The 19,067-nt window shown below is 43.7% G+C and overlaps 1 protein-coding gene across 1 annotated transcript in view; it reads left to right on the forward strand.

Moving 5' to 3' along the window:
• LOC147724902 (E3 ubiquitin-protein ligase TRIM56-like) overlaps nucleotides 1-14,787 on the forward strand; it is a 55,584-nt gene extending 40,797 nt beyond the window's left edge. Inside the window, exon 2 of the mRNA XM_086967083.1 lies at nucleotides 12,418-14,787. Coding sequence (XP_086823209.1) covers nucleotides 12,419-14,614 — 2,196 coding nt within the window. The 5' untranslated portion in view covers nucleotide 12,418 and the 3' untranslated portion in view covers nucleotides 14,615-14,787. The remainder of the gene's footprint in view (nucleotides 1-12,417) is intronic.
• Nucleotides 14,788-19,067: the final 4,280 nt, after the last annotated feature.

Below are 19,067 nucleotides of genomic sequence, written 5' to 3' on the forward strand. Positions count from 1 at the left end.
AGCTGCAACTCACTGCTTCCTCCTGCTGGCGTTAAGGACGTCCAATCCTTGACTGATCACTATCTTAACACTATGACCTCAATAATTAACGAAGTCGCACCCTTGCAGCTAAAAAAAGCCACCGCAAAAATCTCCAACCCCTGGTACGACGGGAGTCTCAATGACGATAGACGAGCAATGCGAATGGCAGAGCGCACCTGGAGATCAGCTCCCTCTGCACTGAACCTAAAAAACCTGAAGAAAAAGAGAAATGCCTACTTCAGGAAAATAAAACGATCAAAATCAGACTTCTTCAAGCGTCAGCTCGACCAAGCCAAAAATCGTCCGAGAAAGCTGTTTGAGCTTATCCGAACACAATCCAAAGAACAACCCCAACCTCTCAACACCATGCGCGAAGCTCCCTCCTGCGAAGACTTCGCCTCTTTCTTTAACCAAAAAACTGACAACATAAAGAATGATCTCCTCATGGACGCAAGCCTCTTCCCCAAACCCCACCGCATAGCACCCACCAAACAAAAAAACAATGCCTCCTGGTCAACCTTTGTCACCTACACAGAAGAAGAAATTGGCAAACTGCTCAGCACTCTGAAACCATCCAATCACCTCACGGACCCCCTTCCTGCTAACGCTGTCAAAGTCCTTACCCCGTCGCTCCTTCCACTCTGGACCAAAATCATTAACAGCTCACTTCAACAAGGGATCATTCCCGACTCCCTCAAAGTCGGACAAGTCACACCTTTGCTAAAGAAACCTACAGCCGACCCCTCTGACCTAAACAACTACCGTCCCATTACCAACATTCCGACTCTTGCCAAACTGCTGGAAAAATGCGCACAAATACAATTGACTAAACACATTACTCAGTTTGATCTACTCAACTCTCATCAATCAGGCTTCCGAGCAAATCACAGTACTGAAACTGCTATGACTCACATAATCGACGACGCCCTCCAAATCCTAGATCATAACGACACCTGCCTCCTCATCCTCCTTGATCTCTCCTCCGCATTTGACACCGTCAAACATGAGAACTTACTCGAACTATTAAACACAAGAATGGGCCTATCTGGAACTGTGCTCAAATGGTTTACGTCCTTTCTGCATAACAGGTCGCAGAAATTCAAGAGCAACAACTTGATGTCCGCGCCAAGACCTGTATCGCTAGGCGTACCACAAGGATCCTCCCTATCCCCAACTTTGTTCAACTTAGTTATGGAACCTCTAACCACTTTGCTGCAAGAATCCAATGTACACTTCCACATGTATGCTGATGACACCCAACTTTATCTCAAACTACAATCACCCAAAGACATCACGCTCTTGAACTCAACGATCAGAAGCACTCAATCTTGGCTGGCCGCTAATCATCTCAAACTCAATGCCCTTAAAACAGAGTTCCTTCTGATCTCACCACCCGCGAAGATCACTACCGCACAAATGTGGCTTAAAGACCTCACAGCACTTAATGTTCAACCCACCATTGTGGACTCAGCAAAATCTTTGGGCATAACACTTGACACCAATCTCAGCATGCAGGAACACATCAACAAAGCAACTAAGGGAGCGAACTACCAAATCAACACCCTTAGGAAACTTAAACCTTTCCTTCCAGCCAAAGACTTCCAAACTGCGGTACATTCACTAGTCATACCTCGAATAGAATACGGCAGCACCGCACTCTGCGGTCTCCCCCGAGCTACTACGGCACCCTTAAGAGCCTCTTTAAACGCCGCAGCGAGACTTATCACTGGATCAAAAAAACACTCACACATTTCCCCTGACTTCAAATCCCTGAACTGGCTGCCGTTTGAAGCCAGAATACACCTGAAAATCGCTTGTTTGACGCACAAGGCTATCCACCTGAGCTCACCTAGATACCTCGCACAGAAGCTGACGATTTCTGGAGGCACCAGAAACACTAGAGGTACAAACAATCTTTTGCTAAAGCCTAAAAGATTCCGCAAGGAAAAAACCTATAAACGCTCCTTCTCGGGAATGGCTCCCAGGATTTGGAATTCGCTTCCCCCTGAAACCAGGCTGATCACATCCTTCATACTTTTCAAGAAAGAAGTAAAAGCGATCCTCATGGCTAAATACACTTGAACCACTACTGGAGATAAAACTACAAAGACTCGTTACTCATCTGTACTATTTGTTCGAACCCTTTGTATTTTTATTTTGACTCTGAATTTGATTTACTTCACTGTTTTATGATATAACTTCAATGTACTTCTAACATGATTGTTGTATCTGCGTATACATGCTCCCCTTCTCTGTAAAGCGCTCTGATATCTGCGAAGATCTTGTTCGCGCTATATAAAACTTTCAAAATAAATAAATAAATAAATCCTGGACTCCTCCCTCTCGATGACCAGACGAGTCAACGCCGTCTCATCATCCTGCTTCAACATCCTACGTATGCTCAAAAGTCTTCCGCTGGATCCCTACTGAAACAAGAAAGACGGTCTCCCATGCACTGGTTACAAGCAGACTGGACTACGGAAACACCCTCTACATCGGAACCACAGCCAAACTACAGAAAACTCCAACGCATCCAAAACGCCTCAGCCAGACTCATCCTAGGCATCCCCCGACAAGATCACATTTCCGATCACCTGAATGACCTCCACTGGCTCCCCGTCAACAAGAGAATAACGTTCCGTCTCCTCACCACCGCACACAAAGCCCTCTACGACCTAGGACCCGAATACCTCAACACGCGCCTTTCATTTTACACCCCCACCCGCCAACTACGATCTTCCAATCAAGCCCTCACCGCAATTCCACGCATTTAAAGAGCCACCATGGGGGGGGGGAGATCCTTCTCCTACTTAGCGGCCAAGACCTGGAATTCTCTCCCCACCCACCTCCGCCTTACACAGAACCACCTCTCCTTCAGAAAACAACTAAAAACTTGGATATTCGATAAGTAAAGCACCCCCCTCCCCCAAGCGCCTTGAGACCCTCTGGGTGAGTAGCGCGCTATACAAATTTTAAACTAACTTGTTGACCGAAAAATGAAGGACCATTGTAGCTTATAAATGAGTCCTGTGTTTAGTCCCCATTATTTGACCTTGAAACAGGTCGCGAAAAAAGAAGCATTGTACACTCGTATCAATACAGTATAAGGTTCTGTCTATCTGCTCTGTAGCAAAAAATCCACCTTTTATGTGGCTCTTACACGGAGTTATCTCCCTGCCAACTTCCTAGGCTCGTATTTTAAAATCACTACTTTTCTTCAGCGGGTCTGACTTTTTTTTGTTTTTTTTTTTTTTTTAGTTCAATTGTTGTACAGAAGGCAATCCCGCTTTTATTAGCAAATCTGCATGCACTAACCCATTAGGACACTCACTCCAGCGTGATTCTGTCAATTGGCATGGGATCTGTAACCCTTTTAGGCCTTAGTTGTGAATGACTTGCAGCACTGGTTTCATTCATTCCTCTTCATCGTAGGCTCCTGGAACATGGTTCAGATTCAATTCGATCAAATGTTCAGATCAAGAGTTTTTGACTATTTCGTGGCCGAAGTAGATCTGATGGATCAAACCAGGATGTAATCCTGAAGCGAAAGATATCTTTCACCTGTGGCAGAAACCTTTTTCCCCACAAACAGTTGGTCTGCATCAGGAATTTAAAAGCTTATAAAGACTCCATTCATGACACATTTCAATGACCTGTTGCAGACCGTCTGCTATGCTTTATATACTACCGGCATGGTCCATGTTTTGAAACCATCGGATCTGGCTTGTAGACTGGTCTTGTATTCATTCTTTCCTCCTTTAAGTTCATTATTTTCAAATCTTTTTGGTGTGATTTCAACTACAACTCTGAGGTTATTTGTGTATTTCTTATTTTTTTCCTAGTAAACAAAGTCTGCCTGTTTGCCAACGTAAATGGAGATGTCTGTCGGACTGACCACCGATGTCGTAAGGCGATGGCGTTTTACTTTGAAGGAGATTTATGGAACGGGATACCTAAAAACTAGACTGTCATTTCACACATTTCAAGCTCTTCAATTAAGACATGCTTTTTGGTGCATGACCTGATTTCAAACAGTTTGTCCATCATTAATAATGGCATGGGTGAAATAATAAAATGAATGAGACTGCATCGAGCATATTGTACTACGCTGCCCTTACTGATCAGTGGAGAAGCTTCATATGAAAATCCACCAGTGACATCACCAGTTTAGTCCCCATCCCTGCCTACTCTGGTAAGAATTGGACCACCAACTGCCTTCTCGTATTCCTTCCGTGTTGTCAGGCAAAATGTGCCACCTTCATCTTCCTTTTAAATGTTTATGAAACCAATTTTTGAATTGTAGCTTCTTTACGAATTGTTAATGCTTCATCCTCAACATCCCCAATGACTTCCATTTCCACCTGTAAATTTGATATCCTCATTTTTTAATAGACTTACGGCAATCTCACCATCATCTAGAGAAAATAAATGAATTTGCACCGAAAATGTTTTGAACTTTTTTTCATTCTCCTAACTAAGAACTCTCTATTGTCAAAATGGAATACATTTGAACAAGACAGATTGTCTTTTTGATTTTGATATGGATATTATTTTCTTCTAATTTTGTATAGGGCTGCAATAGTTATGGCTATTTGTATAGTGTACCAATCGCCCATTAGGGCATCCAGGTGCTTGAACAGGTGTGTAGGCATTTGGTCACTGTGGGTTTATTTAAAGCGAAAGGTTCACCCTTTTACAGAGCTCCAGATGTGAGGAGATTGTGATGTTGAGGGAGGTCATTCCCTGTTTTTGGTGCAGTGTAGGAGAATGTGTGGTCTCCTGTTCTTTTTGTGAATGCGAGGGTTGTGAGTGTGTTGGAGCACAGATGTTTGGCAGGCTGCTGAATGTGTGTGGCTATTCAGCTATGCAGGTCCGGTGTTGTGTAGGGTTTTGTATGAGTGTGGGAGGAGATTGAATTGGCTGCGCTTGCGCTTGTGGATGCGGAACCAATGAAGCTCGTTGAGGTGCGGTGCGATCTGGTTGTGGTGTGGGAGGTAAAGTATGAGTCTCAAAGTGGCGTTCTGGATAGTCTGAAGTCGGTGTAGGAGTTGCTTGGAGGTTTTGGTGTAGAGTGCATTGCTGTAGTCAAGCCTTCTTGTGATGACTACTTGTGTGAAAGGCACTTGACAATATTTCATAGCATGTGCAGGATGTGGAAGCAGGAGATGTTCACTGCGTTGGCTTGTGGCATCCTGTTGAGCTTGTGCTGTCATATTGAGCTTGTTGTCTAATGAACCCCAGATTTCTTACATGGTCTATGGATGTGGTTGTTGGTCTTCAGTCCATCGGCCGCCAGGTAGAGTACCACAGGGAGGTCTTATTTCCAAAGACCAGTACATCAGTCTTGAGGAGAAGAAATAAGTCAAGTTTTTCATGCATCATTCTATAAAAATATATTCCTCGCATATACTGTATTATCCTTCCATGGATGTTATAATCCTCATTTATCTTCTCTTATAGGTAGCCCCCTTCTCAAATTATATATGCTTTTTAATTGGGTATAGGTTTCAAGTATAAATGCTCATTCATTTTGTTTTTCATTGTGTTTATGAAGTCTTCTTGAATATATTCGTTTTTCTGTATTGATTAGATTTTCTTTTCCATTGGTTGTCTATAAATGATTAAGCTTTCATAGAAACAGATAACTTCACTTCTCGTTTTTAAACCATAGGCAAGATTTCACAGAATGTGAGCACAGAGAATAAGAGCAAGGAACGTTGTATAAGAAATTCAAAATGGAGGCCTTGCATTGCTGAAGGCGCATCCCACCTTCATTCGATGGCCTCTCTGCCATTCTACTAATGCAGACTAGAATAGCTGACACTGCTACTTGGCTGATGAGAGGTATGTGAATGTGAACCATCTCTGAAACATGAAGGTTTCGGTTGTTGCTGCCCGAGGCTGACCCAAACTTCCAGCTCATCTCCCTGCTCCCGTTCCCAGTGACTGTCATTGAGAAGACAGTCAACAGACAACTCACCCGCTACCTCGAGGAGAACAGAATCCTGGACCCATCCCCATCCGGGTACCGAAACTGCCCTCATCGCTGCCACCGATGACATCTGGGCCCTGCTGGACAACATAGAAAACGCAGCCCTCATCCTCCTGGACCTGTCAGCCGCCTTTGACACAGTCTGCCACCGCACCCTGCGCACACGCCTCCACGTCGCTGGAATCCAACACCAGACTCAGGACTGGACCACCTCCTTCCTCTCTGGCAGAACTCGGAGCGTCCGCCTCCCCCTTTCTGCTTTGAAGCCACCCAGATCTGCGGCGTACCCTAGGGCTCATCCCTCAGCCCGACTTTGTTCAATATCTACATGGCACTGCTCGCCCACGTCTCCCGACTGCATGACATAAACATCCTCTCCTACGCCACCCAGCTGATCCTCTACCTCACCAAGGACCCCCTCACTGCCAAAACCAACCTCCACAAAGGAATGAAAGCCATTGCCGAGTGGATGAAGAACAGCCGACTGAAGCTAAACTCTGACAAGGGCTCTACTCCCTCAGCCTGGGACGACTCCTGGTGGCTGACCACCCTGGGAGCAGCACCAACACCCAATGACTACGCACGCAACCTGGGGTCCATCCTCGACTCTACTCTTTCCATAACAAAGCAGGTCAACGCCGTCTTGTCCTCCTGCTTCAACACCCTCCGCATGCTCCACAACATCTACAGGTGGATCCCCACCGAAACCAGAACGGTCACCCAGGCCCTTGTCAGCAGCAGGTTAGACTACGGAAATGCCCTATACGCAGGAACCTCGGCCAAAACTCCTGAAACTACTTCAACGCATCCAAAATGCGTCTGCACTCCTTATCCTCGACATCCCTCGCCGCAGTCACATCACACTCCACATGAGACCTGCACAGGCTTCACGTCAACAAGAGTATCCCCTTCAAGCTCCTCACCCACGCACACAATGCACTCCACGCCAGACCAGCATATCTCCGATGCGAAACACCCTCATCCTCCTGCCGCAGACCCAGGACCTGCTTACCTTCAGAAGACCAGGCTATTCGAGCAGTAGCAGCCTCCACCCTCACTCCGCATCCCCCCCAGCGCCTTGAGACCCTCATGGGTAAGTAGTGCACTTTACAAATGTTCTGATTGATTGAGTTTAGCTTAGCTAGCTGAAAGGAAGGAGGGTTGGGGAATATCAGTAAAAATATGCTTTATGATCCAATCCTGATGCAATATCTTTTTGTTATTCATTCTCCTGATAAGTATCCTTACCACCATTTTGTTTTTTTTATAATAGTTACTATTCACATCGTACGCATTAGGGTAAGGTTTTGATTTCTTTTTTTAAATATTTTTGGGGAAAATATAATCCTGGCTTCCTAGGGTTCCTTTGCGTGCCTTACCATTATGAGAGGGGTTGGCTTCCCTTGGATATGTCACAGGACTAATTGTTACTTAGAACGCATCTCAATCAAGAAATGCTTCTTGGGTTGCGGGGTGATTGCAGTCCATCTGGCTTTCTATCTTGAGTTGACAAATTTGCAAAGTCTTTAGTGCCAGAAATTCCAAATGGCCTGTTATTGGGCAGTGTTCTGGAAAGAAATTCATAAAATGAATCTATACAAATTCTGAAGCGTTTTGACCTCGGTGTGATAAAGATATCATATTTTAAGAGTGACAAATCCCAAATGGTTGGTAATGACAAGCAGTAGTTTTCATTTGTTTTAGCAAGCATTTCTTTATACTTTGTTGAAATATCAATGAAGCAAATTACTGTTTTCTGGTAAACTGCTCCTTAGTAATTTTTCACACTTGAGATTATTAAAAAAAAAACAAAAACAAAAAAAACTGTTTAGCTATGAATGATCTGTAACATTGTTTCAGGTATGGGGATGCAATACAGAAAGTAAAGAAGATTACTTTGTGGAGGCAAGGAAACTTAAAGAAAAACTAAAAGCCTGTGGATACCCGGCTAGATTACTTAAGAGATCAATGAAGCGAGCTTGGTACAACGATCGGGAAGCGTTGCTTACAGTTAAAGACCATCAAAAGAAAAGTAATCTGGTCTGTTTCCACATTTGGCTCTCATTCGAACGCCATTAAAAGAAGAGTGTCTGAACACTGGAATTTACGGAAAGCAAACCCTGAGTTTACCCAGAAACCAATGTTTGCCTTTAAAAGGGGAACTAACCTTCAGGACCGATTAGTCCATGCATACGAAGACAAGACATCTAAAGACACAATAGATGACATGAGACAGTTGGTACCACTAGTTGGTCACCATAAATGTAACATGTGTCGAGCCTGTGATACAACTCTCACAGTGAAAACCTGCAAAATACATGATTACAACTTGATTGTCAATTTTTTTTCTCAAATTGCAGCACCGCGAATATAGTGTACTGTATACAATGCCTCTGCAACCTTCATTATATCGGTAAAACCATTCAACCGATTAAAAAAAAAAAGTATCTTACAACACCAATCACGTATACGTTGTCGGAAAGCAGACGCTCCCCTTATGAAACACTACCAACAGTTAGGCCACACGTAAGCCAACATGCTTTAGTGGGTTCTTGATGTAATATACCCCTCAAAGACAGAACAATATAGATCAATTTCCTTTCCCTAAGTGAAAGGATTTTATTTGTACTGTTGACAGTCAACCGCGGACTTAACTCTGCCACAGAATGGCATGCATTGGCTTGTATACATTAATTCTTGAAGTGCTACTATTTCCCGTAGAATCTGACTGAATAACTCTATTTCAATTGTTGTTTGCTATAAGATCAATGGTCTTTTTTGACCACTGCCATATTGAACAAATATTCCACCATTACCAAAAATAGATTTACGAAACAACCAAGTATGAATTTGTATGACTTATTTTAAGTGGGAATAAAGGACTTCTAAACGACAGATTTATAGAACGTTAACATGCACAATGTGTGACTCACCTCTAGGTCCAAAAATGTTGTAATAATGTCATCTAGTTTGTTATATGTACAACCTGTTATGAACTCTGATCTTGATCTCATGAATGTATAGTTTCAATTCTGTCTAACACAAATATTTTATGTGTCTATTTGATAATACTGTGTGACATCCATCATGGTGGTTTAAAGCTGTATAAACGAACGGAATATAGATCCTATGTTGAAAGTGAGATAATTTATTACAATATCCATAACATGATTTTGCTTTTCCGAATAATGATAGAGCAACTGTATTACAAACTGGTCCAGCCAAATGTCTTTGTTTGACAATAATACACACTGTTCTGTATCTACTCTGTTGTATATACAGGTTACGCTGATGAATATATAACTTTGGCAGTAGGAGAATGTATCACATTATATACTTTTTTCTCAATAACGATTCAATAACTTTATTGAAACTCGAACGGGTCTCTAAATTCGCCATAGATGTTAAGAGTGAGATCGCCTTGTTTGGCGTTTTGCATAATTGCAATACAATTTGCCAAACTTTAACCAAAGTTAAGACGCAACCTTTCTTTAATTGTCAGAATCCTTTAGGACACGAGAGAGTCCATTAATGTAATACATCTTACTACACTTCATAATGCCCGACATCCACCAAGATGATCTTAAGATGGCCGCCACCAAATTTGTATAGTCCTCTTTCTCGCTCCAAACTACTTTAAAAGCCACACACGTATGCAGCTGCATGCAAATTTTGGTGCTGAATGACCTGAGAAACCCGTGAGAATCAAAAAGTATGTAAGCTAGGCTTTAATCTATGTAGGTTTTTGCTAATTCATTTACAGTATTTCATAGACTAAAAGCGGCTATTGAGATTTTTGTTATAGAATAAGACTAAAGCGTCCTAAACAAGAAGTTGCCGCAATAGTGCAGTGTTTATATCCACACACAAAGTAATTTTCCAGCGGTTGGTCAACGCGTGGCTCCGCTTCACTAAGCAATCACGGAAAAAGAATGCCAAAAACTTGTTTTCAATAAAATGTTCTCTTACATGTGCATAGACACCCATAGATTTGGACAAGAGTGGGCTAAGGAAACATGGAAAATCAGGAGTTGGTCTGGATGGGTAAAATGAGAAATCTTGATGGCAACCCACCAAAGATAGCCTACGTGCGCTTCTTTGAGAATGGTTAAATGTACAGCACCCAAATATAAGGGACTGCTTAAAATGTAAACCTGACAAATAATTTTAAATAAAGTATATTTTTACTTCGAAAGAAAAAAAAACACGGCAAATTCACTAAGGTAACTATAATGTTACACTAAACTGAGTTTGTTTAAACACATTTAGAAACAATGACAAATATAAATTACCGTCTTTACAGCCGCGAACAAGATATTTTCTGTACTTTGTTACCAAACACTATCAGCTTGCCATGATATAACCAGGTTGAACTAATCTCCACGAATAAAACGAGGTAACTACTTGCCTGTAAATGAACAATTATTAACTAAACAACAGTTCAGACTTTGATGGGTAAAACTGAAATCTTAGGCCTTAATAAAGATTGACCATTGTCAACTCTTGTACTAAGAAACCGCACTCTATTAAATGAAACCATGCTCTTTATACATAACCAAAAGAAACCGCCTCCAATAGGCGATTTGTCCCTTTGTGAATAAACTCAGTGATAATAAACTTGTCATGAATATAAAAACAAATGCTTATTATATGTATGTCCACCCTTTATACTGACCGATTTTGAAACCTGCTTTGGCCATACAAATTCTGCGTATTTTCCATTTCGTTGAGGTGGAGTATCACCAGACTTCGAATTGTATAAGCGCCAATATACAAAAATTAAGGTAAAAGTGAACTAACAGCAATATGTAAATAGTATAAAAATAGGATGATATTGTTAGCGCCCGATAATAAGTGAAGTTATACGATTTGTCCATGTCTCTTATTTTGACCTGTCACTTTTTGTGAAAACACATGCATTTTATGGACAGGTTAAAGAACCATTCTATATACTTTGCTATCCACAATTAATAAGTGAGTGTTGGAATATTATTTGACTTTGATAGTGGGGCCCTATGTGCATAAAAATTGTGAACCAATGATGTGATTTGAATACAGTGGAGTAACATCTGTTATAATTCTAAGTTTTTGCAATATGAAGATTGGGGCCATATGTGTATAAATATTCTGAACCAATGATGTGGATTGGAATATAGTGAAATAATATTTGCTATAATTCTAAGTTTTTGCAATATATTTACAGAAAGTGTCTGTCCACTTCTAATAGTTAGAACTTAAAGCAATATCTAGGAGATGTCCCTAGTTTTTTCTTGTGTTAGAGAAGGGTGTTGTATATACTTTTAATGAAATGGATGTAGAAATGCCATTGTTGAATAAGAAGTATCTTTCATTTTACATTATAATAGGGGTCAACACTAACATTTCTCACTGTCTTGAAGATGGTCTCGTGACTGACAACGTTGAGACCGTAACGTCGACTAACATCTTCTCTTCTATGATTTATATTAAGAATAAAGGTGTCCAATGTTACAGTGAGGGTTTCTGATTAATACTGTTATTTATCTGTCACATTTTCCATTGGATGTTTGTATTGTACCCTGCTTTTTTTTTAATAAGATAAAATCAAATATTTTTCTATATACACCATCTCATTGTTTTTTCGTAGAAGCTTTTCTGAAATGTTATGTTTAGTTCATTAGACACATTGTGGTAAATTGCATGAAACAAACCAAGACGTTTCCGAATTGTCTACTGCCGCCAAGTTAAGGCACAAAACAATAGGAACGTATTTATATTTTAGGTTATCATTTATTTGACCTTATGAATTTAGTACAAAACTTTGAATAAGTATAGTTAAAAAAATCCCTTGAATGTATCTATATACCTTATCAATTGTTCTGCCCAAGCCCTCAAGGGTTGTTTGGGTTGCCCATTGTTCTGTAGCAAAACAGAAAGGGCAGTGAGAATGCAACCGAATGTACTTTAAAATTACCGTGAGCTGAAATTACCCTTAACCGAAAGGGGAAATAAAGCCTTGTGATTGAACTATATTATTCAGCCTCTTTGCTAGGGTAGAAAGATCTCCATGATGGGGTGTTACAATTAGCTTCTATGTTTTCAAGCTTGAGTTATGGGTGGGTGGTTGTCTTTTTTTGTGCTTGTGGTAGTTCTACAGCTTTGATACATTTTAACCCTGGTGATACTTGTTTAGATAAAAATATGCTAATGTGTTATGTCTTTCTTTTACTTATGGTAGTTTTTCCAGTATTTATTCTCTGAGGGATCTAATTGATGACAATAGTAATACATAAGTGCAGTAATGCCAGCTTTTAACATTGGCAAAATATCACTATTCTCTTAGCTATAATTAACCACCACTTGAGTTAAAAAAAAATATATCTATTATTTATAAAGGACACTATTTATGTTTCTCTCTTCCACAGAATGGAGTGCATGGAAGCAAGTCTGGTTGATGTCCTCCAGAAGGATTTCCTGAGCTGTGGGGTTTGCTCCGACTTCTACAAGACACCCAAACTCCTGCCATGTGTGCACAGTTATTGTCAGGCGTGCCTCAAACTGCTGGTGAAGGATGGATCCTTGCTGTGCCCCCAGTGCAGCCTGGTTGTGGAAGCCAAAGATGGTACCTCCCGCCTAAAGACCAACACTTTCCTCAGCAGCCTCGTAGACCTATTCCAGTCTAAGATAAATAATCCAGAAAGGAGCAGCTGCTCCTCCTGCCAGGAGGCTGTTAGCCCTACTTACCACTGCCTAAACTGCAGTAGCTTCTTATGCCACACTTGCGCCAACAGTGTTGAAAGTTCTTGTGTTACTCTTGACCACAAAGTAGTTGACCTTGGGGAATTCCTCAGTGGAAATCATGATGCAGAGGCAAGACAGTGCCAGCAGCAGTTCTGCAATGACCACCAGCAGGAACCCTTAACTTTCTACTGTAACACTTGTAAAATGGTCCTCTGTAAGAAATGCCACCTACTGGCCCACGCCCAACATCCAGTGGTCACTACAGCAGAGGCTGTCCTGAAGAACAAACCAGAAGTGACCGCGATGATCGAAGGTTTGGTATCACATATTAAAGGCATTGCTGAACGGGAGGAGCAGTTGGACAATGACTTTGAAATCGTGCAAAAAGCTGCTGCCGGCATCGACCAAGGCATCAATGAATATGTGAACAAACTTATCTCTCTTCTCCTCCAACGAAAAGAAGCCACTCTGATGGAACTGGACATGTTGTTGAAGGAGAGAAGGCAGCAGCATCTGTCCATGAAACAAGAGCTCAAGGGCCAGAAGGAGATGGAGGAGAGAACAAGAAAATTTGCACAAATGGTGGTTGACTTGGGTAAGGATATTGACTTGCTCTCCATGATGGACGTGATAAAAGGTCGGATCCAGGAACTAGAGCAATTCACTCCACAACTATTTGAAACAAACATTCCAGAACTAGTTGTAGCTTTGAAGGAAAAAGCACTTTCAGAGTTAAAGCACTTCATTTTACGGATCACCAAGGAAAGGTTTGAAGGAACTGATGCTAGTGCTGACAAAACTGTTTCCCTGGTAGTTGCTGTGCCTCACAGCGTTGCATTGCCTATGGAAGGGAGTTTGTCATTTAATGACTCCATGCCTCCAAAAGGGAGTATTCAAGCAATGCAAGTGTTCCACCGGGGAAATAAGTGGACCCCTAAACATACTATCCTTCTACTGGACAACTATTCCGACGAGGAAAGTGATGGCTGGCTGTACCAATCTGTGTCCTCTAACGAGTATGACTCAACGGATGAAGGCGCAACCTCAGATGGCGATGACTGGTTTCTGAACAAAGTGTTCCCTCCTACAAGCCCAAGGCCTATCTGTGTTGGAAGTTTTGAGATCAACCAATACATGGATTTTACAATGCCTAAGATAACTGGGTTGACTGTCAATCGCTCAGGTGACATTATCATGTGTGACAAAGCAAATGATGACCTAAAATGGTTCTCTCCAGATGGGATTGCTGGAATCTGTATTCTTCCCCCTGAGCCTGAGGGTGCCCTACCTTTATGTGGCCTTGCCATGTGCGGGGATATAATTGTATGCTCATCAGGCTGCTATCTGCTATTCTTGACTTTAGAGGAGAAATTGCTTCAGAAGATCAAGCTGCGAGGCCCGCACCCTCCGTATGCCATTGCATCATACAAGTCCAGTTATGTGGCAGTCAGTGAGGGCACCTTGTGTTCTGTTTCTCTTTACAAGACTTCTGGCCAGTGCGTGGGCAGAGTGCAACCTGCAGGTTGCCATGGAGGCAAATTCCTCTTCATTGCCATCAACAGCCAAGAGGTCTTCATTGTCTCAGACTTCTTCCTGAAGAAGCTCATCCTCTTCAAGAGGTCGGGAGAGATTGTCAATGTACTGGACACATCCACACCTCTGCTGAGAGAGCCGTTTAGTGTGTGCGTGGATTCGCGAGACCATGTCTTTGTGGTGGATCAGGAAAGAGTTTTGGAATTTACGCCAGATGGCGAGTTTGGTCGGGTCATACTGAGCACAGGGAATGGGGTAGAAGACCCTCGCCTCGTGACTGTGGACAAAAAACGACGTCTGATTCTGGTTCATAAACAAGATTATGCTAAAATATTCCAGCTCCCTTAAAAAAAAAAAAAGAAATCCTTTGCCTGAGCAAATAGTTACTTAAGAAACAAGAATTAAAGTGGGTAGCTTATTGAAGTTCTGAATTTTCATGTAAAGTTCTCTTATATGAAGATGATTTGTTACTCTTTGAGAATATTGACTTTGGCTGGGCTCAATAAAAGTGTTTACTTCAGCATGGATATCCTGATCTCTCGTTCAATTCTTCCTTCAAATTGCACAATACGGCTTGTTGTGAAGAGTGCCGCATAATGTGTTGGTGTGAAAACATTTCATGGCTACTCACTGGTGCATTTAATTTCTGATTTGCCTACTTTTTGAGCTAGTTCAGTGGTCGTATGAGTGAGCTGATAGTCTGTAGTTGTATGGCATATTCAAAGATGGACATAAGTTCAAGTTCAAGTTTGGCATTTGTATAGCGCCCTATATACCCAGAGGGTCTCAAGGCGCTTGGGGAAGGGGAAGTTTATTTGTCGAATATCCAGGTTTTTAGTTATTTTCTGAAGGTGAGGTGGTTCTGGGTAAGGCGGAGATGGGTGGGGAGAGAGTTCCAGGTTTTGGCCGCTAAGTAGGAGAAGGATCTTCCACCCATGGTGGATTTATGGATGCGTGGGATTGCGGCGAGGGCTTGTGTGGATGATCGTAGTTGGCGGGGGGGGTGTAAAAGGACAGGCGTGTGTTGAGGCAGTCGGGTCCTAGGTCGTAGAGAGCTTTGTGTGCGTGGGTAAGGAGGCGGAACGTTATTCTCTTGTTGACGGGAAGCCAGTGGAGGTCTTTTAGGTGCTCGGAGATGTGAGCTCGGCGGGGGAGGTCCAGTATAAGTCTGGCTGAGGCGTTTTGGAGTTTTTTCTGGAGTTTGGCGGTGGTTCTGGCGTAGAGTGTACTTCCGTAGTCTAGTCGGCTGGTCACCAGTGCGTGGGTGACCGTTTTTCTTGTTTCAGTGGGGATCCAGCGGAAGATTTTTTTAAGCATGCGTAGGATGTTGAAGCAAGATGAGGTGACGGCGTTGACTTGTCTGGTCATTGAGAGGGAGGAGTCTAGGATGAAGCCTAGGTTGCGTGCGTGGTCCGTTGGTTTGGGAGCGTTTCCCAGGGCCGGTGGCCACCATGAGTCGTCCCAGGCGGAGGGGGATGAGCCTAAGTTTTGTCCGAGTTTAGTTTTAGGCGGCTGTCTTTCATCCATTCGGCTACTTCTTTCATTCCTTCGTGTAGGTTGGTTTTGGCGGAGCTGGGATCGTTGGTGAGGGAGAGGATGAGCTGTGTGTCATCTGCGTAGGAGATGATGTTGAGGTTGTGTTTGCGTGCGATGGATGCGAGGGGACTCATGTATACGTTGAAGAGGGTGGGGCTGAGTGAGGATCCTTGCGGTACACCACAGATGACTTCGGTGGCCTCTGATCTGAAAGGGTGGAAGGCGGACTCTCTGAGTTCTTCCGGCGAGGAACGAGATTATCCAGTCTAGTGCTTTACCTTGTATCCCGACTTTGCTAAGGCGTTTGATAAGGGTGGTATGGCAGACTGTGTTGAATGCTGCGGAGAGGTCAAGTAGGATGAGTGCGGTTGTTTCTCCATTGTCCAGTAGTGTTCGAATGTCGTCCGTTGCTGCGATGAGGGCGGTCTCCGTGCTGTGTTTGGCTCGGAAGCCGGATTGTGAAGGGTCGAGGGATTTATTGGATTCGAGGAAGGCGGCGAGCTGATTATTGATAGCTTTCTCGATGACTTTGGCAGGGAAAGGAAGGAGTGAGATGGGTCGGTAATTCTTGAGTTCGGTGGGGTCTGCTGTGGGTTTCTTCAGGAGGGTGCTGAGTTCGGCGTGTTTCCAGCTTTCTGGGAAGGTGGCAGCGTTTAGGGAGCAGTTGATGACATCGCGGAGATGGGGTGCGATAACGGCGTCTGCTTTGTTGAAAATGTGGTGGGGACATGGGTCGGTTGGTGATCCTGAGTGGATGGAGTTCATCATACGGATGGTTCCTTCAGTGGTGATTGGGTTCCAGGCGCAGAGGTTGTTAGAGGGGTGTTTAGGTTCAGGTGAGGGTGGTGGGGCTTGGATTCCGGTCTCATTTGCGAAGCTGTTATGTATGTCTGCGATTTTGTTGTGGAAGAATGAGGCTAAGGAGTGGCAGAGGTCTTGGGAGGGGGTGATGTCGTTCGTGCCGGCTGGGGGGGTTGGTGAATTCTTTGACAATGTTGAATAGTTCCTTGCTGTTTTGGGCGTTGTTGTCGAGTCGGTCTTTGAGTGCTGATTTCTTGGTGGATCGGATCAGTTGGTGGTGTTTGCGGATCGCGTTCTTGAAAGCTGCTTGGTTGTCTGAGGTTCGGTCTTTTTTCCAGGCTTTCTCGAGGGTGCGGCAGGTCTTCTTTGAGTTTTTGAGGTCCTCATTAAACCAAGGGGCTTTATTGTTGATTTGTTTGGATTGCTGTTTTTTCAAGGGTGCTAATTCATCCGCGCTATGGGTGATCCATTGAGTGAGGTTGGTTGCTGCCAGGTTTGGGTCCGATGATTTTGCAGGGAGGTTTTGTTGCAGTGATGTGAAGAGTTAGTCGGTTGTAATTTTGTTCCAGTTTCTGCGCGGAATTGGTTGAGGGAGGTTTTAGGTTGTAGTCTTTTTGTAGCTGAAGTGTACGCAGCTGTGGTCCGTCCATTGGTGGGCTGTGGTGTGGTCGAAGGAGATATGCTTGCTGGAGGTGAAGATTGGGTCGAGCGTGTGCCCTGCGTTGTGAGTGGGGGTGTTGACAAGTTGTTTGAGTCCGAGATTGGCGAGGTTGTCCAGGAGGGTGGTGGTGTTGCTGTCATTGTTCTTTTCTAGGTGGAAGTTGATGTCTCCTAGCAGGATGTAGTTCTCGGAGGGGAGGGCGTGAGGGGTGATGAATTCAGTGATGTCTTCGCAGAATTGTGCGCGGGGTCCTGGTGGTCTGTAGATGAGGGTTCCTCTGAGTGTGGACTTCGGGTCGGTGTGGATCTGGAAGTGGAGGTGTTCGGCGGTAGCGAGGTTATCGTCGGAGCTGGTAGAGATGCGGATGGTGTTCTTGTGGACGATGGCGATGCCTCCTCCTGTTTGTTTGGTGGTGCGATCTTTTCGGATGATCTTGTAGCCGTCCGGAATGGCGATGGCGATGTCGGGTGCTGAGGAAGTGTTCATCCAGGTTTCTGTGAGAAAGGCGATGTCCGGCGCTGTGGTGTCAAGTAGGTTCCATAGTTCGATGGCGTTACTGTGGACCGAGCGAGTGTTGAGCAGGATGCACTTCAGATGGTTGGGGTCGGAGCGCGGTTTGGAATCTGAGGGTGTGGTGGGTTTCTTAATGCAGTTGTACTTGCAGGAGAGGCAGGCGAATGGTCCATGGGTGCGTCCAGGTTCGGCTTGGTAGCAGTTTGGTGATCGGCCGGGATTAAGGGCTGAGAGGGTAGCTGCATTGTATGTGATGCGGGAGGGGTGGGGTTTGCGGGGACCAGGGGGTCTTGCGCTGGGCGCGGGCTTGGCGTGGACGGGCGTAGACGGGCTTACCTTTGGCGCACCTTCGGCGCGGCCGCAGCGCGTGGACGCTGCGCGTTGGTTCATCTGTGTTTTCAAACTGTTAGCTGAATTCCTAATGATTTTTGAATACTTGCAAATTGAAAAGATTCCACGTAGGATACTGCAACCTTTTTAAATAAAAGTGCATAAAGCATCATATAGGAAGGGATCCAAATCAACGTCTATGTATTTTAATGCATACTAGACTCTGTGTATTTTATTTCTCCCCAGAGAGTGACCTGGCTAATGGGAATAACCCCTGCATTATGATATAAGGTTGTACCCCCTTGTGTGAGAAGTTGGCCTGGTATATAATGCTCACTAATTCTAGTGATCACTTTGTACCATGCCAAGCAACCCTTATGATGATGGTTGTAATTCAACCTTGTAGACCAGTTATCCTAGTGGTAACGTGGACAAAGCAGTCTTAGGCTAAACTCTGAAAGGCATGTGAAGCCAGCTGTTATACCATACACCACCCCCTTGAATACCAAATGAAAGGGACACCACACAGATATATATTGAAAATATATATTGATTTATTAACTATAAAATCCCCTGGACTCTTTATGAGCACAGAAGCACAAGCGTTAAATCACAAGACAGTTTAAAATACACAAAAGTTGCACAATATGGATGAGCCCTAGGGGCCACCTAAACCATATACTAAGAAAGTGGTATAAGAGATACCAGGAGGAAAGTGAAGAGGCCTAGGGCCTTGGGAATCGCTGGAGCTATTCGAGACTGGCAATGACTAAGTCGGGAAAGGCCCACGGGACTCGGGTGCAGTGTTCAAAGTGCACGCACTTTTCAATACAAAGTCTATGGTGCGTAAAAAGCACAAAGTTAGAAAGTTAGGAACCTTCCGAGTGACCTACGGAGCTGAAACTTAAAACACAGGCCCTTGGGATGTGTACCAGTGCAGGAGCACCGGCGGAGCTGAGT

Source organism: Lissotriton vulgaris, chromosome 4_1 (genome assembly GCF_964263255.1).
Source record: "Lissotriton vulgaris chromosome 4_1, aLisVul1.2, whole genome shotgun sequence".
NCBI lineage: Eukaryota > Metazoa > Chordata > Amphibia > Caudata > Salamandridae > Lissotriton > Lissotriton vulgaris.